The sequence below is a fragment of the Notothenia rossii genome (genome assembly GCF_949606895.1).
Source record: "Notothenia rossii genome assembly, chromosome: 10".
NCBI lineage: Eukaryota > Metazoa > Chordata > Actinopteri > Perciformes > Nototheniidae > Notothenia > Notothenia rossii.
The window spans coordinates 17,737,141-17,763,020 of NC_136908.1; the positions used below are offsets into that span (position 1 = coordinate 17,737,141).

At 40.4% G+C, this 25,880-nt stretch overlaps 1 protein-coding gene across 4 annotated transcripts; it reads right to left on the reverse strand.

The window, feature by feature from the left end:
- Window positions 1-1,911: 1,911 nt before the first annotated feature.
- On the reverse strand, window positions 1,912-24,411 carry LOC307023273 (dolichyl-diphosphooligosaccharide--protein glycosyltransferase subunit STT3B-like). Of its 4 annotated transcripts, none has more exons than XM_079656449.1 (3): window positions 23,883-24,411; window positions 2,893-2,972; window positions 1,912-2,332 (listed from the first exon to the last, which is right to left on the reverse strand). In XM_079656449.1, exons 1-3 carry the CDS (start codon window positions 24,140-24,142, stop codon window positions 2,322-2,324), a joined length of 351 nt encoding a protein of 116 aa, XP_079512575.1. In that variant the 5' UTR covers window positions 24,143-24,411; the 3' UTR covers window positions 1,912-2,321. The 4 variants fall into 4 exon arrangements, with proteins under 4 accessions (XP_079512575.1, XP_079512573.1, XP_079512574.1 ...); XM_079656447.1 differs by having other exon boundaries at window positions 1,912-2,337; XM_079656448.1 differs by lacking the exons at window positions 1,912-2,332; window positions 2,893-2,972 and adding an exon at window positions 13,286-14,387.
- Between the last annotated feature and the right edge of the window lie 1,469 nt (window positions 24,412-25,880).

A 25,880-nucleotide genomic window follows, 5' to 3' on the forward strand; every position in this document is an offset into this window, starting at 1 on the left:
TTTGTTATTTCTCCAATTAAATGTCACCCAAGACATGGTGAAGCTCCCACACTTCAGGGCTTCAGCGCCAAGGATGTAGCTCCCGGCTAAAATGTAGAATACTGCAGCTGTATGTGCCGTTCCTCATCACTCAGGCCGAGGCATCCTAAATGCTTTCTCAGCCCGGGGATGAGTTTTGTTTTGGTTTAGGGACAGTGCGGCAAAAGCTTTTTTGAAAAAAGATGCAAGCTGAGTATTCTGGGATGAAAAATGTTATGCTGTGTGACATATTGTGTGTCCTAGCTTGAGAGCACCTGTGACTATGAGAAATCGGTTGCATAATTATCGCTGACCAGTTGAAACCAGCTGTAGCAGAGTCAGTTAACTTCAGCTGTTGGCAGCACAGTCCTGCTTGGTGAAACTGAGTCACATGATGATGCACTCAAGCTCCATTCAGGAAAAATAAGTATTGGGCAAAGGTACATTAAAAAATTTGCATGATGTTTCAAACTGTAATATTGTAAAGTGAGTTTTTCGTTTGTAGTTTCATGGTTGTTTGAAGTCTTGATTAGAGAGGGTATAATGACCAGCTTAACTTCCTAACAAGCACTAAGCAGCTTCATAATTCTAATTCAAATTACTTATGCATACATTGTCTTTATCAAAACAAATGTTCAAATAAAAAGAAATCATCCAAAAGTGGGCTTTTATACAGTTCCCTCTATGCATGAAAATAAGTCATAACCGATTTATATTTTTTGCAGTTTACACCGACTTGGGAAAGGATACATTTATCTGTTAGTATATTGGTGAAAAACCACATGCAAGTTAAATGAATTAGACTGAACTCATTACTATTTAATATATTTATTGTATTGGTAAGATAAGATGTTTTGGCCAAGATTATCTGGTAGGGGAAATCTTACACTGCGCAGCCATATGGATCATAGACTGTATATATAAATGGACGTAGGGTCCGTGACGTCACCCATAGGATTCCGCAGAGTTGCCGAGAAGCCCTTATTAGGCGAGTCGGCCACTAACGGCTCGACAGTGACGTCAGAGTTCAACTCCCGCCTTCTCCAGCCTGCTCCAAATAAGGGCAAAGAGGCGGAGCCGAGGCGGGACCTCCTGCCACCGAGCTGAAAGTTCCAGAGCTAGCTGAAGCTACCAAGCTAAGCTAACATGCTCCCCATCTGCACACTGCCGTGCATTTTACGTTTCTAAGGTAAGCGGACATGAAACTATTCAGCAAAACTATAAATAATAATCTAAGTTATTGAGTTTTTAGCATAATACTTCAGAATCTTAAAATCCCTTAACGTTTGTAAGCAATTGTGCTAAATTCAACACTGGAATCAAGCAAATAATATGTTTGCATGACATTAGTTATTTATATTTTGATATCACTTAATTATACGTTTAATACATTTAAGTCAGCTAAGGTACATGTGATGGTAGCTAGTTAGTGCTCTTACCTGTGAGGCCTCCTCCAAACAGCATAATAACCAGACTGTATCATTAAAACTAAGTACTAGTTCTAGATCCTTGACTTTAGACAAACAATTCAAAAGACAACATGTATTTAAAGACCAATCTTTATTTGAATGTGTCTCTTAACCTGATATATTAGTTATACAGTAATAGTATTGACAATCTAAAAAACTGAGCAACTCAGTCAACTTTATATTTCTTATTGTCTAAAGCATTTGTTATTTTCATTTTTCCCCCTCTCATATTCAGTGTCGACGGATTGAGACAGTGTGGTGTCCATAGAGCTGCAGAGACTTCAGGGAGAAACCTCCGTGTGATGGGCGTCCTGTCTGTTGGTTTGGAGAGGACTGAGGGTCTTTCCTCTGTGAGGAGACCAGGCCTAATGGAGGAGCCATGCTGGGCAAAGCTGATACAACTGCACAGGCCTAGTCTGTCACGTTATTTGACTAATGTGTTTACTTATACATTTAATAGGCTTTACACCTTCTGCCCATATGTGCCTTTTATTTAAAACATGTTTGATTAACTTTTGGTTCACATTTCAATAAATTGTATTTGCACTCCTTTTCTCCATTATTCTTACTGAAGATTGGCCCCATTTATTTGTGACGTTGCAAACTCTGCGGTACAAGGCACAAGTGATGTGAAGCTCATAAAGCGAGGCAAATAGAAATAATCAGCGGATGGAGTGTAGATGTGGAAATAGGTGCATTCGATCAGCTGACTGTGTGTTTACAATAAAAGTAGTTTCTTAGTGTACTGGTCTTAAAAATCTCATAGCATCAGGTTTTAATGTTCCTCTTGGATGTTCTTCTTGACCCTCAGAGAAGGAGAAAATGTCATGTCTTTCAGGCATGTCCTTTCCTAACACAAATTACAGGAAACATAAAACATATTATTGCAGAACAAGTGTGTTATTTATGAAAGCGGTGTGTTTGTGTGTTTAGGGGCTGTAGATATAATTATTTTGTAATTGTAATGTTTTTTTTTATTTCAACAGTGAGCTACAAAGACAATCATATTATGAATGAAAAGTATGAAGTTCATCAACATTGAAATATGTTATTATTATCAAAATAATATGTAACTGTTATCAAAACGTAGTGCAACTGTAGAAGCTTGCTCTGTTGTCTCACTGAAAGAATAACTTTTACTACGTTTTTTACAGACAATATTGAGAGATAAATAGTAGCAGTTCTCACTATGTGTTAAATATCTTTGCCTTTAATACATTAAATTAGAAAGCTGACAAAATCATAATTGCTTGTTAACATCTAAATGTAACTTTTTGCACAGAAAAAACCCTCAACTTCACTGATGTGTAGGTGATCTAGTATTGTTTAATGGAATGTATATCAGTGTATTAAAGTCAATACTTTCTTGATTCTTTGTACAGTATGAAACAAAGAGTCTTTGTACCTGAGCTGAAGTTCACTGCTGTGAGGAGTCCAGTTCTGTCTCTCACTCTCTCGTCCAGCCTGTCTGCATCACCTGGACACCTTAAACAAACAGATATATATGTAAAGTACCATGTGTACAAACAATATAACTGATTCTCTTCTGTTGAACATGTTGGATTATGTATTGTCCGAGTCAGGGTCCTTTTTATTTTACTGTAACTTTGGAAGTTGTGTTACCAATGCGTGCTGTTTATTTGATACCCATTTGGTAATGCAATTCTTAAAAACAACAAGGTTTGGGTTCGTTCTTCAGATGACTGTGACGTTAACGTGTAAGCTCAATAATGAACTCCAGCTCAACCAACCATATTGTAATATCTAAGTAATCATCTTGAAATATGACATTAATAATTTTAATATACACACATCTTGATTTCACATACACTACTTCGACATTAGCTTGTCTACATACTTGAGCATAGCCAATTTAAATTAACCTTAGCGATGCATACAGTTCCTACCTACATAATAATCATCTCTCTAAGTTACAAGGATGACCTTATTTTATCAACCTCAAACAGAAGCCGTTTGTTCAACAGTATTATCCCACTTAACGCTTAACACTTGTCTATTTCGTTTTAACCTTTATATATATATAGTCTATGATTTTAACTTGGAGGCTACTATTAGCATCGTTAGCACCGATGTAGCTACCCCTCGCTTATACGCTAACCCAAGCTGTAACATTAATTACGTAGCTGATTAAAATAATTAACACATAAATAAGTACTCGAATTTCACTTACCGCAAAACCGCATTCATGCACCGTCTGTTTCAACTGCAGAGCGAGTCACAATAGTCCGATATATAAGCATGAAGAACAAACAAACACGGCCGGGGGCAAGTTGTGTTCCCTGGATGAGCTGAACAGGCAGAGTGCCTGTAGCTTCACGGAGCAGCTAGCAGAGAGACAAGAAGCTAACATCAGCAGTCACTTCACAGAGCCGTCACTCAATGTGACCATGCACTAATTTATGCAAAAACGTTAAGACCTAATATAAATAAAAGGGTCGTGTTAGAAAACAATTCACTAACAGATCCATAATCATGAAGGTGGAATCTAAATATATTCATAATAATATTTATTGCATCCATGGGTAGAAACATGTTTTTTTCTGCTGTAAAGTTGGGCATTTTAACATGGGGGTCTATGGAAATTGCTCCTTTCTGCAGTCAGTCCCTATCGGCCAATATATGAACTGCAGTGTGTGCCACTTCCGTATTGGCGTCCCGGCTCTTCCACAGAGTTTGCCGCTTGATATGGATACATTTGATGCCTTTCTGTGCGCTTCTCCATTCCCTCTTTTTTTTTTTTTACTGCCTCGGGTTGTCCCTAAAACATAAAAAGTATTCTCGTCAACATTGATACAACTTACTTAAAAGGCAAGCAGTCAGCACTGCTATGGATTGAACATAGTCTGTACCAACTCCATATCGAAAGAAATGTAATCAATTATTCCTCACTGAAAAAACACAGTCGCCCTAATCAGACTTTGAAACTTCAGCTATGACAAAAATCAAGCAGCACAAGCACTCACAGATAATGTATCTGTGTGAAATGCACAGCGATAGCATCTTAGTAGAAAACGGGGCTCGGGGCAAAGAGAACACATAAAAGGCAACAACAAGCTCATCCTGAGTGGGAACTCCACAAAGGCTTCCTCTAGCTCGCTTGTCTGGGTAGCAAATCTCAAAATCCCAGCCAGAGGGGGAAACAGATCCAGCACCATATTACAGGGAGCCTGAAAGACTGGACTGCCAAATTCAGCTTTTGTTTAGCAGGCCACATCAAACAGGGCCCAACCTTCGCTGTGAGTGCCATGATGACATTACGCCAGCTCTAGCTGCAGCCACTGCAGGTAGGGGGTGGGTGTATGTGTGCACGCTGGATGAAGAGAGAGGCTGATGGAGAAGGAGAAAGAGAAAAAAGACAGATGACTCTCTCAGACTGACTCCCGTTTGAACTGCAGCCCAGAAATGCAGAAGGGGGAATCGTCCCTCTGATTTCCCTCTGCAAGTGAATGATGCTGATGCAGACGGCAAGACTAATGTCACAAGCTGTACAGCCAGCACTTCTAAAAGAGACGTGCACCCCCTATAAAGTCAAGGAGAGAGACATCTTAGTGGAACAATGTGAGTATTCATCTTTTTCCAATATTCCTAGCTGTAGTATGGTACAGTAGTATATTCAGTTACACATTGTACCTCCAGCAACAGCTCTGCAGATGAGGCTCATTTACACCGAGTCTGAATGTAATTAAGTTATAACCACCTCAGCTGCACTACAGCAGACAGACTTGTCCCCAAACATCCCCTCTAAGGCACACCCTCCCAGGAAGAACATCTGACTAATGGCTAACTACTGGCCTAAACCATGACCTCATCCAAATGCACACCCATGCACCCGTGCCACATTTATTATTAACAATTGTATTACATGGTCATAAATCAAGGTCTATGTCTGAACAAATGTGGTTAAACCCTACTCACATAAAAAATAAGCACACAGTTACAAGTGCTTTAAAAAAAGGAAAAGGCAATTGAGCCCTTCTTTGGCTGTAATTTATTTTGCCTGCAGTGGAATGATAACGCACCAGATGGTTACATAGAACCATCTGAGGAGCTGTCATTGGAAACCGTTTGGAAAAGGGCAGACTCTTTCAAAAACAATACTTGGCAGGGGATTGGATGAACCATCTGTCTATCACCGTCAGTCAGTAGAGAATAGGGCGAAAACATCTTCTCAAGTGAGAAAAGCCTTCAGTGTTATTTGTATCAAAAATAAATAAGAGGTTCAGCTTCAGAAAATGGTGAACCATGCCTGTCAAAATGAGTGACTACGATGCTTAATCTTTCTAAAAAAGCAGTCAAATTGTATTCTTTAAGTGTGTATTAGCATGTTAGCTTGATAATAAACAAATTACCTGTTGTTTTAAAGGTTTTTCAAAAGTCCAATTTGCTGTTGTCAAAGCTAAAGAGCCTAACACCGAAAAATAGATGACTTCTGGCAGCCAAATCCCACAGGAGATCACATCACTTCATAGAGCCAGATGGCTACAGTCAAAGCATTATCAAAACATTATATTTCTTAACAACCTCACTGACAGACTGTCTGACTGTAAGCAATCAAAGTTGGGATGAAATAGACTCAAACTTGAACGAAACTGCACAGTACAGTGTAAAACACAGAGGGGTTCACATTTATGTCACTTTTGAAGCTACCAGGATGACAGGTGACAGCTTCGCAGGGCTTCTACAAGTTCTTCTTATATTAAAATGAAAGTATGGGTGGCTGAGAGGAGCAGATGGGAGTTAGATCACAGTTTGAGAACAAGACTTGCTTGCTATGTTACACGCTCTTGCGGAGAGCACAGAGAACACGTTAAGAAACGAGTGAATAAGAAACAGTAAATGACAGAGAGGAGAGTACCATGTCAGTTAGCATCTTGGATTAAAAAAGTGTGTTTCAAGGTCAAGATAAGCAGTCATGGTAAATCAAATACTAATGACTGCGGTAATTGCCAAATTGCTGGAGCTATATTGAAAAGGGAAATGTCGGGGAAAAAGTCTGAGGTCACTCATCTCTCCTGAGTGAAATCATAACTGCCTAATGATCTCATTCAAATATTCCAAAGGAGCTTTGGGAGAATTTCTAATGGTGGTGTGGCACCATCAGAGCTGGATTCATTCCTTAAGTGTCGGAAATATCCTCCTTGATCTCACTAACTAGGGAGCACCCTCTTAAAAGGGAGACATGCCTTGAAGGTCACAGGTTGAGATGAAAAACCCCGGGAGAGAAGATGAACCCATCACAGGCAACATTTACTTCACAGTATATGTCACATGAAAAGGACTAATGAGGAAAAAGCAGGATGGAAGTACTTAAAAGTAAAAATACCACTATTAATAATACATCTATTGAAGGACATGTGGCTTAGACATTTGCATTAAGTTGCATTAAGAAGCAGTGGCTTCATTTGACTATATAGTTTAGTTAAAAAGGTCAAAACCAATCCGGATAAATACCTAAAGCTATATTTTTAATGACAGAGGAATTTCCAAGGAGCAGGGAGGTGCTTTACAAGACATGCACTCTAAAAGAGTACCCTCAAAAAAGCATCCATCATCTCATATTTCATGCTACAGGAAGCCCTTCAACAAAGTAGCAGATATTGGTTTTCACTCAAGCACTGCCTCGGTAGAATGGGATAGTCGGGGAAAACCACTCCAATGTTGCACCCAAAGTGGATGTGACCAAAAAGCTTTTCATGAAAGTGGTTCTTAAGCTGACTTTAAGACTATTGGTACATTCCGTTTTAAAAGGAGGCAGTGATAGCATCTAGGGTGGTCAACCAAGGCCTTGCTACCGTTTCTCTATCCTCATCCATATAAAACATCAGCACAATTATGTAAAGAGATATGCCTCTTTTCCATTCCTTATGCAGCTTTTTGGATTCCTCTCACTGGCCTCTTATCTTACTTTGTATGGCTCCAAACAAAAAAATAGCCACTAATCATGTTTTTGCAGAAATAATTGAAGAGCTTTTAACAACAGACTCCCTTTTATAGTTGGTATTTTTGGGAGTCAACCAATTTTTCGGTTGACAAATGCAGCAGCAACAGCAAAGTGCATAGCCAGTGCAAGAGAGCATAATCCTTGACGTACACTTTGCCCATATCTGTTAGATCTAGACTATTCACATGTGGCTCAAAATGTTTGCCCATGCATGAATCATGTATCAAAAACAAAGGAGTGTGCTTGTGTGCTGTCCAAGTCTGTTCAGAGTGTATACAGTGCATTTCCCCACACAAAATAAGAGAAAGATACAAGGGAAATGTTGGCATCACCATGACATCTGTATGGTGGCTCATGCGGAGAAAAGTATTGAATTTAGACTGCCACATTGCCGCTGTGACTCAATAACAACAGAGTCGAAGAATGCTTGTTTTACATCTCCCCCACCAAGCAAAAACAGTTTGACAAAATGTTGAACAATGGAACCAGGAGCTACAAAGAAACGCAGCAAATGACCAGGATACCGGCAGAAGGCAAAGGACAGATGGGGCTTTTACACGGTGAGGCAGTTACTTGCCTCCAATTGTTGCAATCATATGTGAAGGGGCCTGAAACATGCATAGGGTATAAGCACTTGCCCCCAACGTGCACAGTCCTAAACTTACTCGCAGTAACCATTTGTTGCGCGCCAATGTGAGGGCAACTTCAGCCTATAAATCAATTGGGTCAGTCCATCAGGGTCGGGAAATGAAGAAGGCACTCGGGACAATGATAAGCATTTGGAAAGAAACAACATTTTACTCCTGTGGTGCTACATGTCTCAAGGACACATTCAATTGAAGAATTGGATGATGGGGGGGGGGGGGGGGGGGATATCTGCTGGATCAGGAGGAGGCCTCATAAAAAGCAAAGCAAGTAGGCAGAGTTGAGTCTCTGCAGGCTGAAATGCTGCAAGATGAGACTACAAGTGGAATTAGAAAACATTTAATACTGACATCATCTTGTTGCATTTGTGAGATTTTAAGCCATATGGGCAACAATTATTTCATGGGGGCGTTTCATCTCGCTTTTAATAAGGAAATGCAGCAATTCCTATAATCATTTACTAGAATTTGAAAGATTAAAGCTGGTTTTTATTCCCAGAGATGTCTTAAGGCAGAAACAAACAGTTGATCTGCCGGCCTGTAAGTGCACTGATGCCTGCTGTGTTGGTTGCTTGAGTCATGATATTCTCAAAGCACTCCTTGGACTTTTTATAGCAGCAGGTTAGCTGCATGCCAACAATGCCTACAGTTTCCATGTGCTCAGCAAGCGATCACATTACATTACATTCTGCAACTCTGACCGGCATGGAGATGATGGTGTGAGGCAGCTGTTTGAATAAAGACACCGACCTGGAGGATTCAGGTGAAATAAAAAGGAACCCCAAGGATATCTGTGCGGTACTTCCTCATGAATAAATATATAAGCAAATCCAATGTCAAAATAGGAGAGCAACAATAACTCTCCACATATAAGTGGTTATGACATTTTAGTTTGCAGTAATACTATGTCTCAATGTATTTTTCAGAAAGTTCTGGCTGAACTTCTTCAACTACAGCTTTAGCAAACACCTCTAGGTCTACCCTTGCAGGGGTTAACACTACTCACATTGAATATAAAACTGTTATAATGGATTTTTAGGGGCTTTTAACTTTCATGATTAAATTGTTGCAGATGATTAATTTTAATCTCAATATCCCTTCCTTTTCCTATCCAGCAGGAATGTCACCTTTGCAATGCAGAGATCCAAAACTGTCGCCTGTTTTTAGAAGTCAACCGTAACATAGGTAACAATCTGTATACTAGGATGATGAAATGCATAGTTTATTTGTGCCAATAATAAAAAAGGTTTAAATGTTGAGTTTGTATTTATCTGTTGTGAAATAATTGAATTGGTTATTGCTTGTAAGATTCATCGTGACTTGAAGACCAACTATAGTGGGGAGGATAGAAAGTCATTGCTGTCCACTGTAATCTTAGTCTGAGGAGCATTTCCCTCCTCTTAACAGGTCCAACCTAGACCCTTTGCTCCACCTTGCTCCACCTTGCTCCACAGCTGCTCTCTAGTCTACCTACCAGTCTTGATAACAACAATGATATAAAAGCTGCATGACAGGCTCGTCTTTCTCGGCCGCTCAGATTGACAACCTAATTCCAGCTGCCACTCAGTCCTGCTCGACACCACTCCATTGTGCCAATCTTTCATTTCTTTCTCCCTGCTCTGAGGCCTCTTCAACCCACCCATTCCTCCATTCAACTACACCTCCATTAGTCTGCGCCCTGCAACAAAAGAGCGTCACCCTGGGCAGTTGTGTCCTTGCCTGGAAGTCAGCTTTACTGATAACCTATAACAAAGCTGTGGCCTCAGAACATAATGCTCCGTAATGTCACACCAGGTGGGCTTGCCAGTGGCTATGCAGTGACAATAAAGTCATCCCCTCTCAATGGACCGGTGAGAATGAACACTAACAGCTGAACAAAGGACACATCTGCACCAGGAACGAGAGCCCAGATGTCCCTTTGGCAGACGTGCAATGGGCAGAGGAAGGTTTCAAACTAAAACAAAAGAAGAATCAGGCTTTTTGTTTTCACAATCACATCAAAAAAGACAGTAATACAGAGAACTGGATAAAAAAATATGAATATGTTAATCTAAGCATATTCAGCAGCTCTTTGAGGTTTTCATTTACTTTTTAGAGCATCTATCTCTTCCACAAAATGACAGACCCAAATGTAAACTGTATTGAACATGGCCCTCTCGTTGCAAGCTACTTGTAACTCTATGTGGGCTTAAAGATATTAACTATTTTAATTCAAATGTACTGGTTGGAGTTTTTAAAATGTAAATATTTGCTGGGCTTTTTGGTAAACTTGATATATTTGGCTCTTGGGTTGGTCAAACAAAATAGGACTTCTTATAAGTCACCTGGCTTCTGGTCGATTGTAATGGACCATTTTCTGGCATATACGTATAACGATTAATCAAACAAACATACGGCAGATAAATCAATAATGAAAAGCTTCATTAGTTGCAGCCCAAGAGATATCAACAACCCTTAAAAAATGAGTCCAAGTTACATAGTTTCAATTAGAGTCATCCTCTGCATCTGGTTTGTCTTAATTTTGTAAAAGCTATGAGATCTTTTTGTTAAGGGCCATAGCATGGTTTCTCTCATTTGTAATACTTCTCTATTGGTGCAGGAGGAGAGGGAACCAGAGCACCCTATTAAATCCATGTAATCCCAGGGGACACCATGTACAGACAGAACTGAAAGGATGGCACTTCCAGCAGAGCGTGAAGATATTCTGAGACGATACACAATTCTGAAGGACTAATGCGAAATCTGCTAAACAGAGGCAGAAGGCGCCATGTAACCCTTTCTAGGAAATGCAATCACATCTGAGATTAGCTTTAGTGATGGGTTTACTTCATTTGCATAGAGATAAAAACCGGAAACAGACTGTCAAATTACAATAATGTCATACAACAACAACACTTTGTAAACTAAGTAAGTGAGTCATATGCATAAAATACTAAAATATGCAAGACGCTCACAGAAATGTTAAATTGAAATGAGGAACGGGGATAAAAGACTTCCAATGAAGACATTACAGAATATAAATGACAACACATTTAAGAGGTGCCAAACCGATTGTTAGCCAATCATCTAACCAGGGAACCAGCCAATTGGCATGAACTCACTCTCACTCACTCACACAGTCACACACAGTCACACAGTCACACACACGTAACTTCACAAAACAGCTCAGAGTGGCTACAACTGCCTGACTTTCATAATAACTAGGGTTGGGTAGCGAGGCGGGGTGGGAAATGTAGCGTTGTACCTACACTTCCTACAGCGTAACCTGGGACCAGGGCCGGACCGTCGCACTGGCGTTATAGATGTTCGCCTAGGGCAGGGGTCTGCAACCTTTTTTCACCAAAAGAGCCATTTTGCTCCTTTTTCCAAAACATTTTTTTGTCTGGAGCCACAAAACATATTTCATAGCTTGATAGCTAATAAAGTTGTATTTATTGTTATATCAGACAAAAACTACAGTTTTTTTGCATTTATTAGGCTATTTATTACATTATATAAAACTGTTAACCTCTAATAAGAAACAAAGAACTCCTATAAGCAGAATTACAAATAATACACAGGCCTACTTTAAAATAAATTAAACACAGCACTTGGGGAGTCCTCTGCACATTTGAAGGAAAACAAATATTATTAAAATGGGCCCACTTTGAAATAAATAAAACATATAGCTGCACCCTAAAAATAGTTAAAGGTAGGGTAGGTAAGAATGGAGAAACCAGCTCGAGTGCGCTAGAATTTGAAAATACACAACCGGAAAAAATATGCCTCTTCCTTCAGACTTCCTCACAGAGCCCCTCCTCCAACACACACGAACGCGCACATGATCAATGAGGGCACGAGATAAATGTGTGCACAGATGGAAGGCTGACAGGCTGACAGGCAGGTAGGTCATCCAGTTATTTTAGCCGGACCGGCTCAGATGATTGGTCGTGCTTTTTACAGCGCTACGGCTTCCAGAGATTAATTTTTGTATGTATTTATTGTCAAAGCATTTAATATATTCATTGCTATCGGGATGTTAAGAGCATTCCATGGAATATAACAAAAAGTGTTTTCTGAAATAAATTACATACCCCATTGAATTATGACTGAAGATCGTCAGCTGTCTTCCTCTCCGTGTTGTTCCCGTTGTTTCTCGATACGTAAAGGCTGCAGCACCTTTGACAACTTCTCTCTACATATCAAACATACCGGTAAACCAGCATCGTTTGCTGTGAATGCATATAACTCTGTCCACACAGAATTAAATCCTGTGTTCCTCCGGTACTTTTCTTTGATTTATCCATAGTTCGCTCATCGAGCCGGGGGTCAGGTTATTCACCCGCAGGAAAAGGCGCTCGCGCGGGACCGTAGCAGGACGTGACGCATATTTTAGTTGACCAAATTAAAAAACGTTTTGTTTTTTATTTATGTGTCACAGTATCACCTCAAAATACAAGATACGAAACATTTTCAACCATGCAACAAAATATAAATAGTCCTACAAATACTTTTATTTTATTTCCTTCTTTTTTTTTGTCTAAGCTCAAGGGAGCCAGAGCAGAGGGCTTGCCGTGGGCCGCGGGTTGCCGACCCCTGGCCTAGGGCGTCAGATCTGTGGAGGTGCTGCGCTGAAAGCTCTTGGAGGGGGAAAAAAAGTTTGAACCGTTGGTGCTCATCCTAATTTTCGGCCTTGATGTAACGACATTCATAATTAAGTAAATGTAACACCCTTTTCATCCCGGTTACACTTTTCATTTGCCCTGTACGATGTGCGCTGTAAGTGATGAAAACGGGGGATGTTGGCTTATCTGCCACCCGCAGCTCACAGCCAAAGTGCGAATGAGCATGGGAGCGAGTGAGGGAGACAGGGAGGGTGCACCGGTACCAGCGCTGTTGTTATTAGCATCTGGTGCTAGCTGCTCTAACGGAAGAAGAAGATGTTTCTACAATGATGTGGAGGGAGAGTCCTCTCCTGTCAGACTGAGAGGCTGATAACTACAGCTCAGTGAGATAACGTTTTGATCACAATTTATGTAAACACATATTTCCAAGGCACTCCTTTATAATTATTGGGATAAAACAGGTTTGAAATCATTCCAATGTATACTATAGGACAGTAAACCAGACATATCGTTTTAAACTGGAAAGATACAAAAAATATGCATAAATAAAATAGTAAAATAAGATATGAATGAACAACAAAAATAAAATATGTTACACGTATTTTTTATTGGCTATGGTAGGTTATTGGTTATGTTCACATACTTATTTAATTATTAAAATGTAAACCGATCTTTTTCATATGGGTGTTTAGAGTTGTACCCCCTAGATCTAGTCTCTAGTAATTCTGCTTAAAGTGCACCAGATTGAAGCATTTTACAAATATTCAAAAGTGTCTTCCCGGTATGCCTGAGAAGGCAGATATGCTTGTTTTTCTCAACAAGAACTGTTTTTAAATGGGGAGGGGTTTCCTTTAAAAGTTGGACTGTTGAAATGTTGTAGCTTCAGTGGTTCTCAGGTTACAGTTACATAGCAGTGAATATAAACAGACTGATTCATGTGAATATTACTGTAAACTAACCAACCTGTTTAAAAGTTTCTCGAATAAATGTAATATTTTTGGTGGAAGAAGCATGTATAATTTTTTTACCCTGCCCCTCAAATAATCGGAATTGAGAACCGTTAAGAACCGGAATCGAAAAGTAGAATCGGAATCAGAATCGTGGAAATTCAAACGATACCCAACCCTAATAATAACTCCCGCTTTAGGAATCATCTGATTAGTCCAGCTTTTAGCTATCTACCTGTGTTAGCTGTGCACGCTAAACAGTGCATTCCTAGGGAGTTTCTGCTAAATGTTGGAGGAAGGGATTAATATAAAATGGGGGAAATTACTCAAGAATAAGCTGCGTTGAGCCAGCTGAACTATTCAGTAATGCTTTAGAGATGCTTTGAGCAGCATATCTTATTAAATAGGCTCTGTTGTAAGTAGACTATCAGCTACAGAAGACATTCAATTTAACCTGAGGCCGAAAGGCAGACAAAAACACAAATCAACCCTATCCTTTCTGCATAAAAAAGATTAAGCACCAACATTACACGTAAACATGCACACACAAACAAACTGATGAGGCAGTTCTTGGAACAATGAAATCTCTTTGGCTCCACCACCAAAGCCTCCCTCAGATTGGATGCCTGGCAGGCAGTCATTTCTTCTCTTTCTCTCCGCCTCCTACCATCCGACCACAGTTTCTCTCTGCTTCTTCTCCTCTGTATGCAGGTGCGCTCGCCCAAAGAGCTATACGCTGACTCCTGTCAGTAAGAGAAGGGGATGTATGATAAGCACAGATCCCCTCTGTTCCCTCTGCCCCATGGCCATCCAGAGAGAGATCCAATATTCAACCATTCTGACTAACAATACTCTTCAGTAAGCACAGACCAAGACTCTCATAACAAGTACATATTGGGTTTCACATGTTTCCCCATAGATAAAGCCCTACTGACTCCACTATGCACATGCATCATTTACACATGCCAGTCTTTTAATGTTTGTTCTTTTACAAAGCTCGACATTCTGGGAGAAAACATGCAAGGATATTTTCACAAAACATTTTTCTAAAGATCCTGTAAACTTGGGCCAATATTACGAGTCCCGTTTCGCAGAGGCGGAAGAGTGGAACGCTGTCTTTGGATGAAACTCAAAGCATAATGACTGACAGCCGACTGGTCACACATTTCTACTTCTGATGCACAGAACATTCGCTTTAGGAAAACACACTCGCATTCAAAGGGAGTGCCGTCAATTACAGCGATTGCATTTGTCAAGCGGACGCGTCGCTCCTTCCGTTTGCCCCCAGTCGGATGGGTTCTGCGGGCCGGGTTGGTCATGGAACAGCAATCACATCAAAGCGCCCATGACAACACAGAACTAACAGCTTGACAAAAGCGGCATCAACCGCACATCTCTCCACACAGATATTTGAGTGAAGTTTGTCCGCTGTTTCCTGAAGCATTTATGTAGATGAGATCACGAGGGATAAACTTAGTTCTGCTATCGAGGTTTGTTCCTGGAGTCACTCCAATATCAGTTCCAGTGGAGGATACAGTATAAAGACAGAATACTATTTCATTTAACACTTTTATATCCAAACTAAAAAGGTCAAAAAAAGAGAGCAACAATACAGGCTGTGATACGACAATGTCAGTGTTTACTTTCTAAAGCACACCTTGAAAAAAACTGTATCAACATAAAACAACTTGCATAGTCAATTTATTTCAGTCTTATTTTTCCTTTTTCAGCATTTTTCCTGCCTTTGAAGTATAGCATTTTCAAAGCTGAACAATCTGAAGAAAACTCCAGTGTCAAAACAGCGGTTCAGTTCTGTGCAACAACAATGGAAGCACACTTCAGCTATCAGCAGCTGTCAGGAAACTACCCACAATACTAAGCGTTTCAATGATGAGCAAATTGTCCTAAATATACAGATACCAAAGCAGTCAGAACTAGCGCTGTCAGTTTCTCAGCCATCATTACGGTTGTGAACTATTCCTTGTGCAGCTTGTACTAAAGTTACATTTCATTAATTAATGTGGTGCATTTAGTGCAGTGGTGATAAATGTTTTCCTCATTACAATGAAATATGAGGTTTTTATTAGGGATGCACCGAATATTCGGCCGCCGAAAATTATCGGCCGAAAATGGTTAAAAAGGCCACCGATAAAATATCACCGAATGTCAGAGAACAGGGTTACGTTGGTAAGCTAACGTGTTATTGTGATGACGTAATCAAAACGCGGCGACAAGCACGGCGCGCGACCATGCTCGCGGCTGGCTCACAGCCAACATGTCTGCCGCTTGGAGATATTTAAAAATATCAGAGAAAGAGGCGCGGATTGCGATTTGTAAAACGTGTTCAGCTGACATTTCTCGAGGGGGTGTAACTGCAAAGACTTTCACCACTTCGGGATTACTCCACCACTTGAAATCAAAACACCCGGACAAATATGCGGAGTAAGATCAAATCAAATCACAAGCACTGACAGCGAGAGACTGTTCAGCGCTGCCTCTCATGTGCTTGATGAGAAGAGGAACAGACTTATGGCTGATAAAGCAGAGAAGCTACTGTTCATTAAAAAGAACCTCCCACTTTTCCTTAATAAGTAGACAAGGCTGGCTTATCATAAGCTTATCTAGTTCTACATGTCTACTCTATACCCACTTTCCTGAACAATTTTCATTGTGAGTTATAATTCACCATCTCAGGTTATCATTAGGGGGAAATGACAGCAGCACAGTGTTCAATATATTGTACTTTTGGTATCTAAATGATACAATGTTGTTTACATTGCTCATGAGGACAGACCACCTTATTTGCAGATTCTTGAACTTGTAATTTAATTTGTAATTGATTGTGGATTTTGTATCCAGTTTTCACTTTATGTATGTTTATACAATGTTTACTACTTTGCTTATGAGGACAAACAGCCTTATTTACAGATTCTTGAAATTCAATTGTAATTTCATTTGTAAATAGTTACATTCATGTGGATTTATCCAGTTTGCACATTTGTATGCATGCACTTATAGGTGCATTTGTTGTTGTTGTTGTTGTTGTTGAAGGCCTGGCTGTTACAGTCTTTATTTACACTATTTTGTTGTAGGCCTACTGGCCTAGATGTTTATGCAGTTTTAAAGCACCTTGGCTTTGTTCTGAATGCACTTTGTTGTAGTTATCCTACAGAGAAAAGAAAATTCACTTGACTTGGAATTAATGTACTGTATGCATTCAGAAGTGCTGAATAAATGTTTTATGGACCCATAATAGTGATTATTATTTAAGTTAAGTTAAGTTAAGTTTTGCCATAATCATGTATTTTTCCATAATCAGGTAGCTGAACAACATTGGTAAAAAATGTATACATGATATATATATATATATATTTATATTAATCATTTTCGGCCTTTCGGCATTCGGTTTTCGGCCAACTGTTTCCTATTTTCGGTATCGGTTTCGGCCAAGAATTTCCCATTCGGTGCACCCCTAGTTTTTATACTCAAATGTCTATTTGTTTTTTTTTTACAATTTGAGTAGATATCTGAATTTTGTTGAGAGCCCTTGTCAAAATGTAGAAATGTGTAGAACTTGAGATCTTTTAATACACCTGTTTTATCTTCCTTATTACTACGGCAAAAGCAACATTTCTTTTTATTCAGGATCATTAACTTTTTCATTCACATCAGTGCTTTTCTCAGTTTGATCTGCTCTGTTGGCATCCAATCTGTTGGCATCCACATTTCAATAATGTGGAAACAGCGTTAAAGAGTAATCTAATTAACTGTGCAGGCCTGCTGTTTACGGAATGTAGAGTTCAGGAAGCACTGCCGTCTACATGCTAAACGCAGAGATGTAAGAAGCAGAGTTTTGTGTAATCGGTGGCTTGTGTTGCACTGCTGCCATGTTTCAAAGTAGTATAGTATTACACAATAAGATTCTTTAGCCTACAATAACAAATAAAGAGTTGGAACACAATCCTGAACGCCGTCAGAGGACAATGCTCTTAAAATCTTATTAGCAATGGCTGCCAAAACTAGCAAAAGGCCTGTGGTTGAGCTAAGGGTGGGGCAAATGACCACCTCAAGGTAATTTGAAATGAAAAATAGCCATCGCTACAATGTCCTGTAGCAAGTGCAAACGATGAACCTCTCCCACCCCATGTAATTAAGTGTTATATTAAACAAACACTTACACTGGCTCCGAACACCTGTGAAGCTTATAATGTGCTGGTGAGCACACAAGCACAAATATTGCGGTGAATGCTCACAGAGGCAATTCATCACGCTAACATATTGGCCTACCTCTCAGTGCCATTATCCTCCATCAAGGCGTCTGTGACTCTCATGCCCTCCGGGCTGCTGACAAGCACCTCTTGTTAGGTGGCAATCTTGCCAGCACTTCGAGAATGGGCTCACCAAATTAGCTGACAGGCAAATTGTGGGATAGAAACTAGGGCATCAGTTACCAGCCAGTGTGAATGAATCGACCGGTGCTTTTCACATTTATGTGGTACAGTATATTGCCCTTTATTATGTCCTGAAACGGCAGCCTGGAGCATGCAAAAAGCTGAACGGCCCAAAATTACACATAATTCACAGCCAGACCTGAGGAGGACAGTCAACTGAATAATCGTGTGAATTAGCAAATCTTAAAAACCTGTTAAGCCCCAAAGAGGCCCTCGGCGGGGGCTTTTTTTTTTTTCACGACACTGTGTCTCAGGGCATCTTAATATTTAAGAACCTATTAATGTGTTATACCAGATTAACGGGAAGAATCTCAGCTAACTGACTGTACAAACAATTTTTACCAAAACACAACAAAACAAAAAAATGGTAACAGAAGCTCTGCCACACGGTTCCCTCGTCCCTTGGAAGAGGCGGAGAGGTGGGTGTTTTCATCTGCTGGTGGACTGCCGGAGAGATTTACAGCAGGAGCACATGCCGTCCACCGCGGAGAATAAACAGAGGGGCAACCATGGCAACCATGCTGCGGGGTATTCTTCGCTGCTTTTTGTGTATTTTGTGGCGGCAGCAGCGCCACTTACAGGCCCAGCATATGTACTACAGCGTTTCCAGCGGGTCGAGAGGTCTCGTGTAAACGGACACGTTAATTGAGCCGAATGCATTTAGACTGAAGACTTTTTTTCAAACACATACGGTGCGTAAACGCAAACGTTCCCGTGTAAATGGGGTCTGAATCTAGTATGACATAGGGTTGTTTCCTTTGTAATAATCTGTCTCCCAGCACTGTATGCTCCTTCCCATCTCAACGTATGTAAACTTTCCCCAAGGTACCCTGGAAGAAATCAGTCTCTCTCAGTCTTATACACACCATGCAGCACACCTTCAATTCACAGACTCCCCTGCTATGCCGGACACTAGTCTGCAGGGAGGCCCAGTCTAGATAAAAACACTCTGCAATGGTGAATACAAATGTTTTAGGGTGTTAGGCTGTTAGCTTTCCCGTGTCCTGTAAGTGTTGTGATATAGTTTGAGTGGAAGGAGTCCTGGCCTATAAGGCTTGAGTGGAGACTAAAGAGCCGGAGCCAAAATAGTCATTACCTTTGGCACTGCTGTGAAATGGCTAATACATTGCTGTGGTAACTCTAAACTATTAAACAAAGAATAATGTAATTCTAGGCAACCGTTCTATATTAACCGAGGATGGGCACCCACTCTAACCTTTTCGGCTGCAGGTAACTGGACACCGTCTGAACACTGAATATTTCATAAGCTGTTGGACAGTCGGCAAGGGAGTTTAGGCAGAGATCACAGCTGCAGCCAAGTGTCTGGTAGGAAGATCAATCATGACTTATTCTCAGTTTTCCCACACTACTGCACTAGCTCAGGTGGTGCTGTGCCAGCAGCAGCCTTTGGTAGAGCCCAATCTACTTTTAGATACACGTCATCATTTTTGTGTGTCAAAAGCAGGAGGGGAGAAAACACACACATAATAGCTGGTACTCCCCATAACTTTGCTTTTTTTTTTTTTTTAAAGCCAATTTGATAGCACCCATTGTGGGTTGAATTCATAACAAAGCACTTTCAGCAGCAAAGACTGTGTTATAAAAGAGGTCAAAACACAAAAGTATTTTCTGAGGCCTTAACTGATATTAAAGTGTTGTTTGAGATCGTGGAATATTGTAGCCTCTGAAACGACTGATATTTCAGATACTAAATCACACATCTTTTGTCTTCTGATTAACAATCAAAAGCTGCTGAATATTCCTGGATGTTTTTCTTTGTGTCCTACAGGAAGTCATGACACTGCCACCAAAAAAAAAATCGTTATCATATTCATCGGTGGTGCCATTGGAGCTGCAACTTATGGAGGTTCCTGGGATGATCAGGAGATTGACAGCACCCATATTTTTGCATGAATGCAAGCAACAGGAGCAGCTCAAAGAGAAAGAAGGAACAAAGCAATGTGTTTCGATAATTTCAGAGCACATTAGGCAGTTTTCCAATGGCTCTTGGGCTAAATATTCTATTAACCTGGTAATGCTGCTGTCGTGAGTTTGCACGCAGATGGCACAGAAATTCAACAGAAGCAGATGGCATGGCACAAATACTACAATCACATCTGTCTCTTAACTTAAACTCAAAATATAATTTGTATCTGACCAAAACAACTTCAAGACATATATGGATGTCTAATCTTGTATAAAAAGACAATCACTTATTTGACCAAAGCAATTTTTTAACCATTTCTGTATTTATCCGAGTTTCGATTATCTCTCCAACCCCCTGTAAGATCTTCTTCATGCTTGGTGAGTGTGTAGCTGACGACGAGATAAAGTGCAGTGCTGAGGGTCAAGTTATTTGGATCATTGATTCTGTAGAAAACTGCAAACCTGGTGCACCTGGTCGGACTTTGGTTAGCCAAAGCCGTAAAATCACAAATTAAAAAAACAATTAAAATAGTAATGGCCGCTTAGTGCCATTATGGGAAGTCTCTGCATGTTTTTGTCCAAAGAATATTACACCTGTCCAAGCCAAAACATTACTGCCGCTATAAATGATGATAGATGTATTTGTGTGGTAAACATGTTGCATATTTACCAGTACAATTGGGGCAGGTGCGCAGATAGGGCAAAAATGTGCAACACCATTTGAGAGTCAATAAGTCTAAACTTCAACATACTTCCAAAGCGTTCATCAATTCGGCAGCATACACATTTATGAGGCTTGGACTTTATTGAGGCTATAACATATGCATATGGTTGTGAGGTCACATTGTGTGACGTCACGTGACTTCAATTTTGAATTGAGCCGTCCCTTATAGATAATATCTCTTTGCGTTAGTGATGGGAATTACGGCTCTTTTTAGTGAGCCGGATCATTTGGCACGACTAAGAGCCAGCTCTTGTTACCACAGTTTACCACGGAGCCTCAGTTTCGCCGCTGCGAGGCTTGCAGTTCACGCGCGTGTTCCACCGCTCATTGCGTCCAAAACTTGCACGTTCCGTGTTGTCCTGTGGCAGGCACCGTGGGTCCAAGATACAAAACGATCTTCAATACTCCGAAAAGAATCCCATCAGGCTCCTTTGCCCCTCCAACAGAGTGATGTCCTTGTCCTTTTCGCCGTTTCAAGCGATAAAAACTATTTTTTTTTGGAAACCCTCGGCTCGAGTTCAGGGCGTTCCGAGCTGAATAAGGCCTTCAAATGGTGGCAAGACGCCCCCCTCAGAACAAGCTGCATTACTTGACACAACTGAGATGGGGAAAAAATGGACTCATCATTCCCCTGTTTACTCCCATACACACATGCATGTGCCTCACCATACAGCTTTTGGTCTCGTAATATTATTCTTTCCACTATTTGTATAAACTAGACTAGAGAGTATTTGTATAAGTCAACCCAGTAAAGAGAAACTATTGTTACTCTTCTGCAAAGCACCCAGTTTGGAATATAATGGTAGTGGTTTAATATACCGTATATGTATAAGCAGGACAGAAGAGTTCCACATCTACATGTCAAAGTCTATGACTTGTAGCCTTGAGTTAGTTAAAGAAAATGAAATGCATTTTCAATTCAGGACACAACTTTAGAAATTAATTGCTTTCGGGAATGGAGAAGACAAACAAAATCTCACTTGAATGTCAACCAAAGCCTCTCTGGTCCAGGAAATAAACAAATATTAGGAAACATAATGAACACAGCCAGATAACAGGCAAGTCATATCAGGGGGCTCGCCTTCATATTTGTGTTTGCAAACTTTGCATATTACAAAATAAGCTTGACATTTTGGTGCTTTGAAATCCAATTTTCATTCTTCAAATTGCTAGTTTATTTAACGTAATGGTTAGCTGGAGATGATTTCAAGCCCTGTGCAGAGGAAAATCAATAAGGGCATCCAGACGACAACAGCAGTAATCATGTGTGTCTGGGAGTGAGGGCCACTTCCAATCAGGATCCTGTGTGCCTGGAGTTGTACACAATCTGTTTTTCTTTTCTCACTGTCAAAAAAAGTGAGGAAATTATAATATGTGATGCAGCATAATCATAAAAAAACAGTTTTTTAGAGCGATGCAGACCAATCTTGCGTTTAAGAGTCAACAAATGGTACCAGAATAAATCTTTGAATAGCGGCCTGTTTAACATTCTTGGGAAACACATTATCAACTGGAGTCAGGTTTATGTGTTAATCTATGCAAAAACTAATGTTAGCCACAGCTATAAACACTTAAGACAGAGTGTTAATGATTGTAAAATGCACGCAGGGGCTCTCAGCTAGCAGATCAGGGTTACATGGGGTCAAAAGAGGGGGTTTGGATGTTGCAAGATAAGGATACATATATTTTCCAATCAAAATAAAAAAATAATGTCATGCAATGATGCTCCTTCTGATAACCAAGTGAACCACACTAAAACGTAAACTGCATTACAAATATATGTTTTTAAGAACAACAGATGTAGATTGTAGACATTTTGTTGAAAGGTTTTTTTAAACTTGTGAAAAGAAAAAATCCCCTTTTCTATCTTTTCATTGACATCTAGCTAGCCGAAGAACTGTGCAGTTTGAACTGATGGCAAAACGAATTCAGTGCTGATTGTAGGAAAGATACCATAAATAATAGTGTCTGACCAGGTTGTTAATAAGTAATAGAAAAGCTGTAAGCAAACAAGAATATGTGACACTTGGGACCCCTAATCAACAGTCAGGTCCTTCCAGTCTTAAATCAGGATCAAGTTCCTCTGAACCATGTGGACCCCCTCCTAAGAGGAAGCCTTGGCCCTTGGCTGTAAATGCAATAAAGTTATCAACATAATTGAAGTGGCAAGTGTCACCCTGAACGAGATGGAGCACCTGTCCTTGAAAATTAATAAATGAATGCATCGTGCCGCCTGGTTAGATGCCACTGAGTATAGGACAGCAGCGAGGGGATGCTTTGCAACCAGACGGCGGACACTTGAGAGCCCATGTGACACAGTTACAAAGCGGAATAATCCTCATTGTGATGACAGGCACACCAGACCGGATCATTTGGCTTCCGGGTTATAAACAGACCCCTGTTATGGTTATGATGTGCACTGGCTGTAATTTGCAGGAAAACCTTACAATCCAGTGTGCATGTTGTCTACTAACTCAGCAAATTGGGTTAAACTCTGAGAAGATTTTTTCCAGCAGGAAAAACAGTCAATCCATCATATCGACAACCGCTGAAGCGATAATCTTCATCTAAGGAACAACAATAATTTCAATTTCCCCCACTCACACAGGATTTTTCAATGAATTAAATCACGCGGAGGACAGATAAATCATGCATTACTTATACATGTTTCCCTACAACCTAAACAAAGTTGTCCCTGCAGTTGTAGTCTACTTATACCGCTCACTACAGCTATTATACAGCGATTTTGACGGGGGCATCGTTTAACAAAAGTGGTCGTACCGGACCAGCTGGATGCGTTTCAGTCCGTTCTCTTGTTAACATGTCAGTGTAAGGCTACACATCAGGTCACTGAGCTCATATTCAAAGTATTAGACCAATATAATCCTGTCGTTGGTCAATATGGGGAATCCTTCTCGTGGAGCTAACGATCACAGGCATCTAAACAGTAGTTAAAATCGGTGATGAAAACACTCGCTAACGACTTTTAAACAGTACAACAAAAGAAAGAACACATATGTAATTTTGAATGACCCCCCCTTTGCAGAGATTTGCACATCCCCCTCTGTCTTTGCTTGTCACTGGAAGCAATTGTAACCAGGAAACCTGACAAACCTGACAGACGTGAGCTAGCTTACCATGGATCAAACTCGTGGATGATGCTCTCGAACCGGATCACCGCGAAAAGTCTTGAGCTGAATCCGGCCAGGCAGGCCAGGAAGAGAATGCTAAAGGAGAGTAAAGACTGCCACCCTGCCGGCTGTGTGAGTCCACCAGACAGGCCTACTTTCCCCCCTCCTCCACCCGCGGCGCCGGGTCGACTGTTCCCGTGCACCGAGCCACCGGCATTGGTGGACGCTTTGTGCTTGCCGTCGCCTGCTGCGTGGTGCTCCGCCATTTCTGCGTGCGGTGTCGGTTGGATTTGCTAGGTCGTCCCTCCTGCCACGCTCCCGTGTCTCCCTCCACTCCGCGCTGTCGTAAACTCCCTTAGTTTGTGTCCGCTCTTCTTAGGTTTCCTATCTTCTGAGCCACCGTGGTATATAAATATGTTTTAATTCAGTGAGAGTACTCCGAGAAACAGCCGTTACATCCCGAAACGCATACTCATGCGCCACATACCGAGCCTGCAACAGTCAATTCGCTTCACGATTGAACGCCGGTGGAAAGGGGCGGGAGGGACGCGATGGGCGGGGCGTCAGAGAGCTTCAGCGACCTGTCACAGATCGACAGGTACGAAGGGGCGGTGGTTTACGTCTTTAAGCCAATCACAGCGCAACTCTGGCTAGATAAACGGATGACTCCACCAATGTTACCATAGTAAATGATGTGCTACTGATAAGGATAAGAAATAAGGATTATCCCCTGTTCTGTATGAAGATTGAGTCATTCTATTGCTCGCTATAAATAAAACCTTTATTACTCGGATTAAAATTGGCTTTATATAGAATGATTCACTTGCCATTCCCATAAAGAATAACAAAGCAAAAAAACGTGCACATAGTTCAAAACCTAAAAGAGGACCTGTCTCCTTGCAGATGGAAGCTATACTCAGGTGTGTGAAGATAAATGTTCTCTGTGAGTGCAATATTTATGTTGCCCTTGGATGTTCTGGACTGGGAGGTTGGATGGTAATAAAGATTGATGTGTCTCATCATTATTATGTCCCCCAGCAAAGACAAGAAAACAGCATTCATCATTCTCTTAAACTCAGGATGTACTTTCCCAACTTCCCCCGAAGCCTTGAAAGCCTATACTGAAATAATACCACTTGGTTTTAACATTTCAAACAAATGCTCTAGTTTTAGATTTATAGTATACATCAATTTTGGGCTTGCACAGTTTCATATAACAATGAGGCAGCGGTAGGAAGTGTTATTGATTTATCTCAGTTCCCAAAGGTAGAAAAACAAAAGTGCAACAGCTGTAAAAGTGTAGTGAGAAAGAACATTGTTACAAGTCACAGTGAAGAGAATATATTTTCCTCATCCCCTCTTACATTTTCTGCATATATAGTAGGCCTAACACTTTTACATAAATCAGAATTAGAACAGAACACCTGAAACCAATACTGGAACTCACTAATAAGAAGTCAAAGAAAAAAAGGACTGAAAGCTTAATTTAATTAGTTATTTTTTATATCATTCAACTCTTATTCTTTATTTTGTGTTGGTCTCGGATTGTGAAGTCTCAAAAATATAATAGATTTTTGACGAAAGTATTACCTTGTTCAAGAACAACTTTTTATTTGATCTTAACTAAGATGGAGAGGTTAGATACAGTATGGGTCGGTAGTTACTAAGAATGGACCGATCCATATTACTTTAGCTGAGGTGAAGTAGCTGTGAACAAGAGTGTTTTACAATATTAAATAATTCTGAAAGGCATATGAAAACAGTTTTAAGCAAGCATGCAGAGGGTTTTATCTCTAGGTTTTGACTCAGAGACACTCCTTCTAACCACCTTTAAATCCACCAGACAAAAATAATATTGACTATGCTCAGTGTTTTCCAAAACTTTATTGCTCCTTGTCTGATTAATATTCATACTAATTGTTGTTTTTGCATTAACCTAACCCACTGCACGGTGCTTCATCTTCCATAAAGGTTACCCCTGGAGCAGTGTACAATCAGAGGACC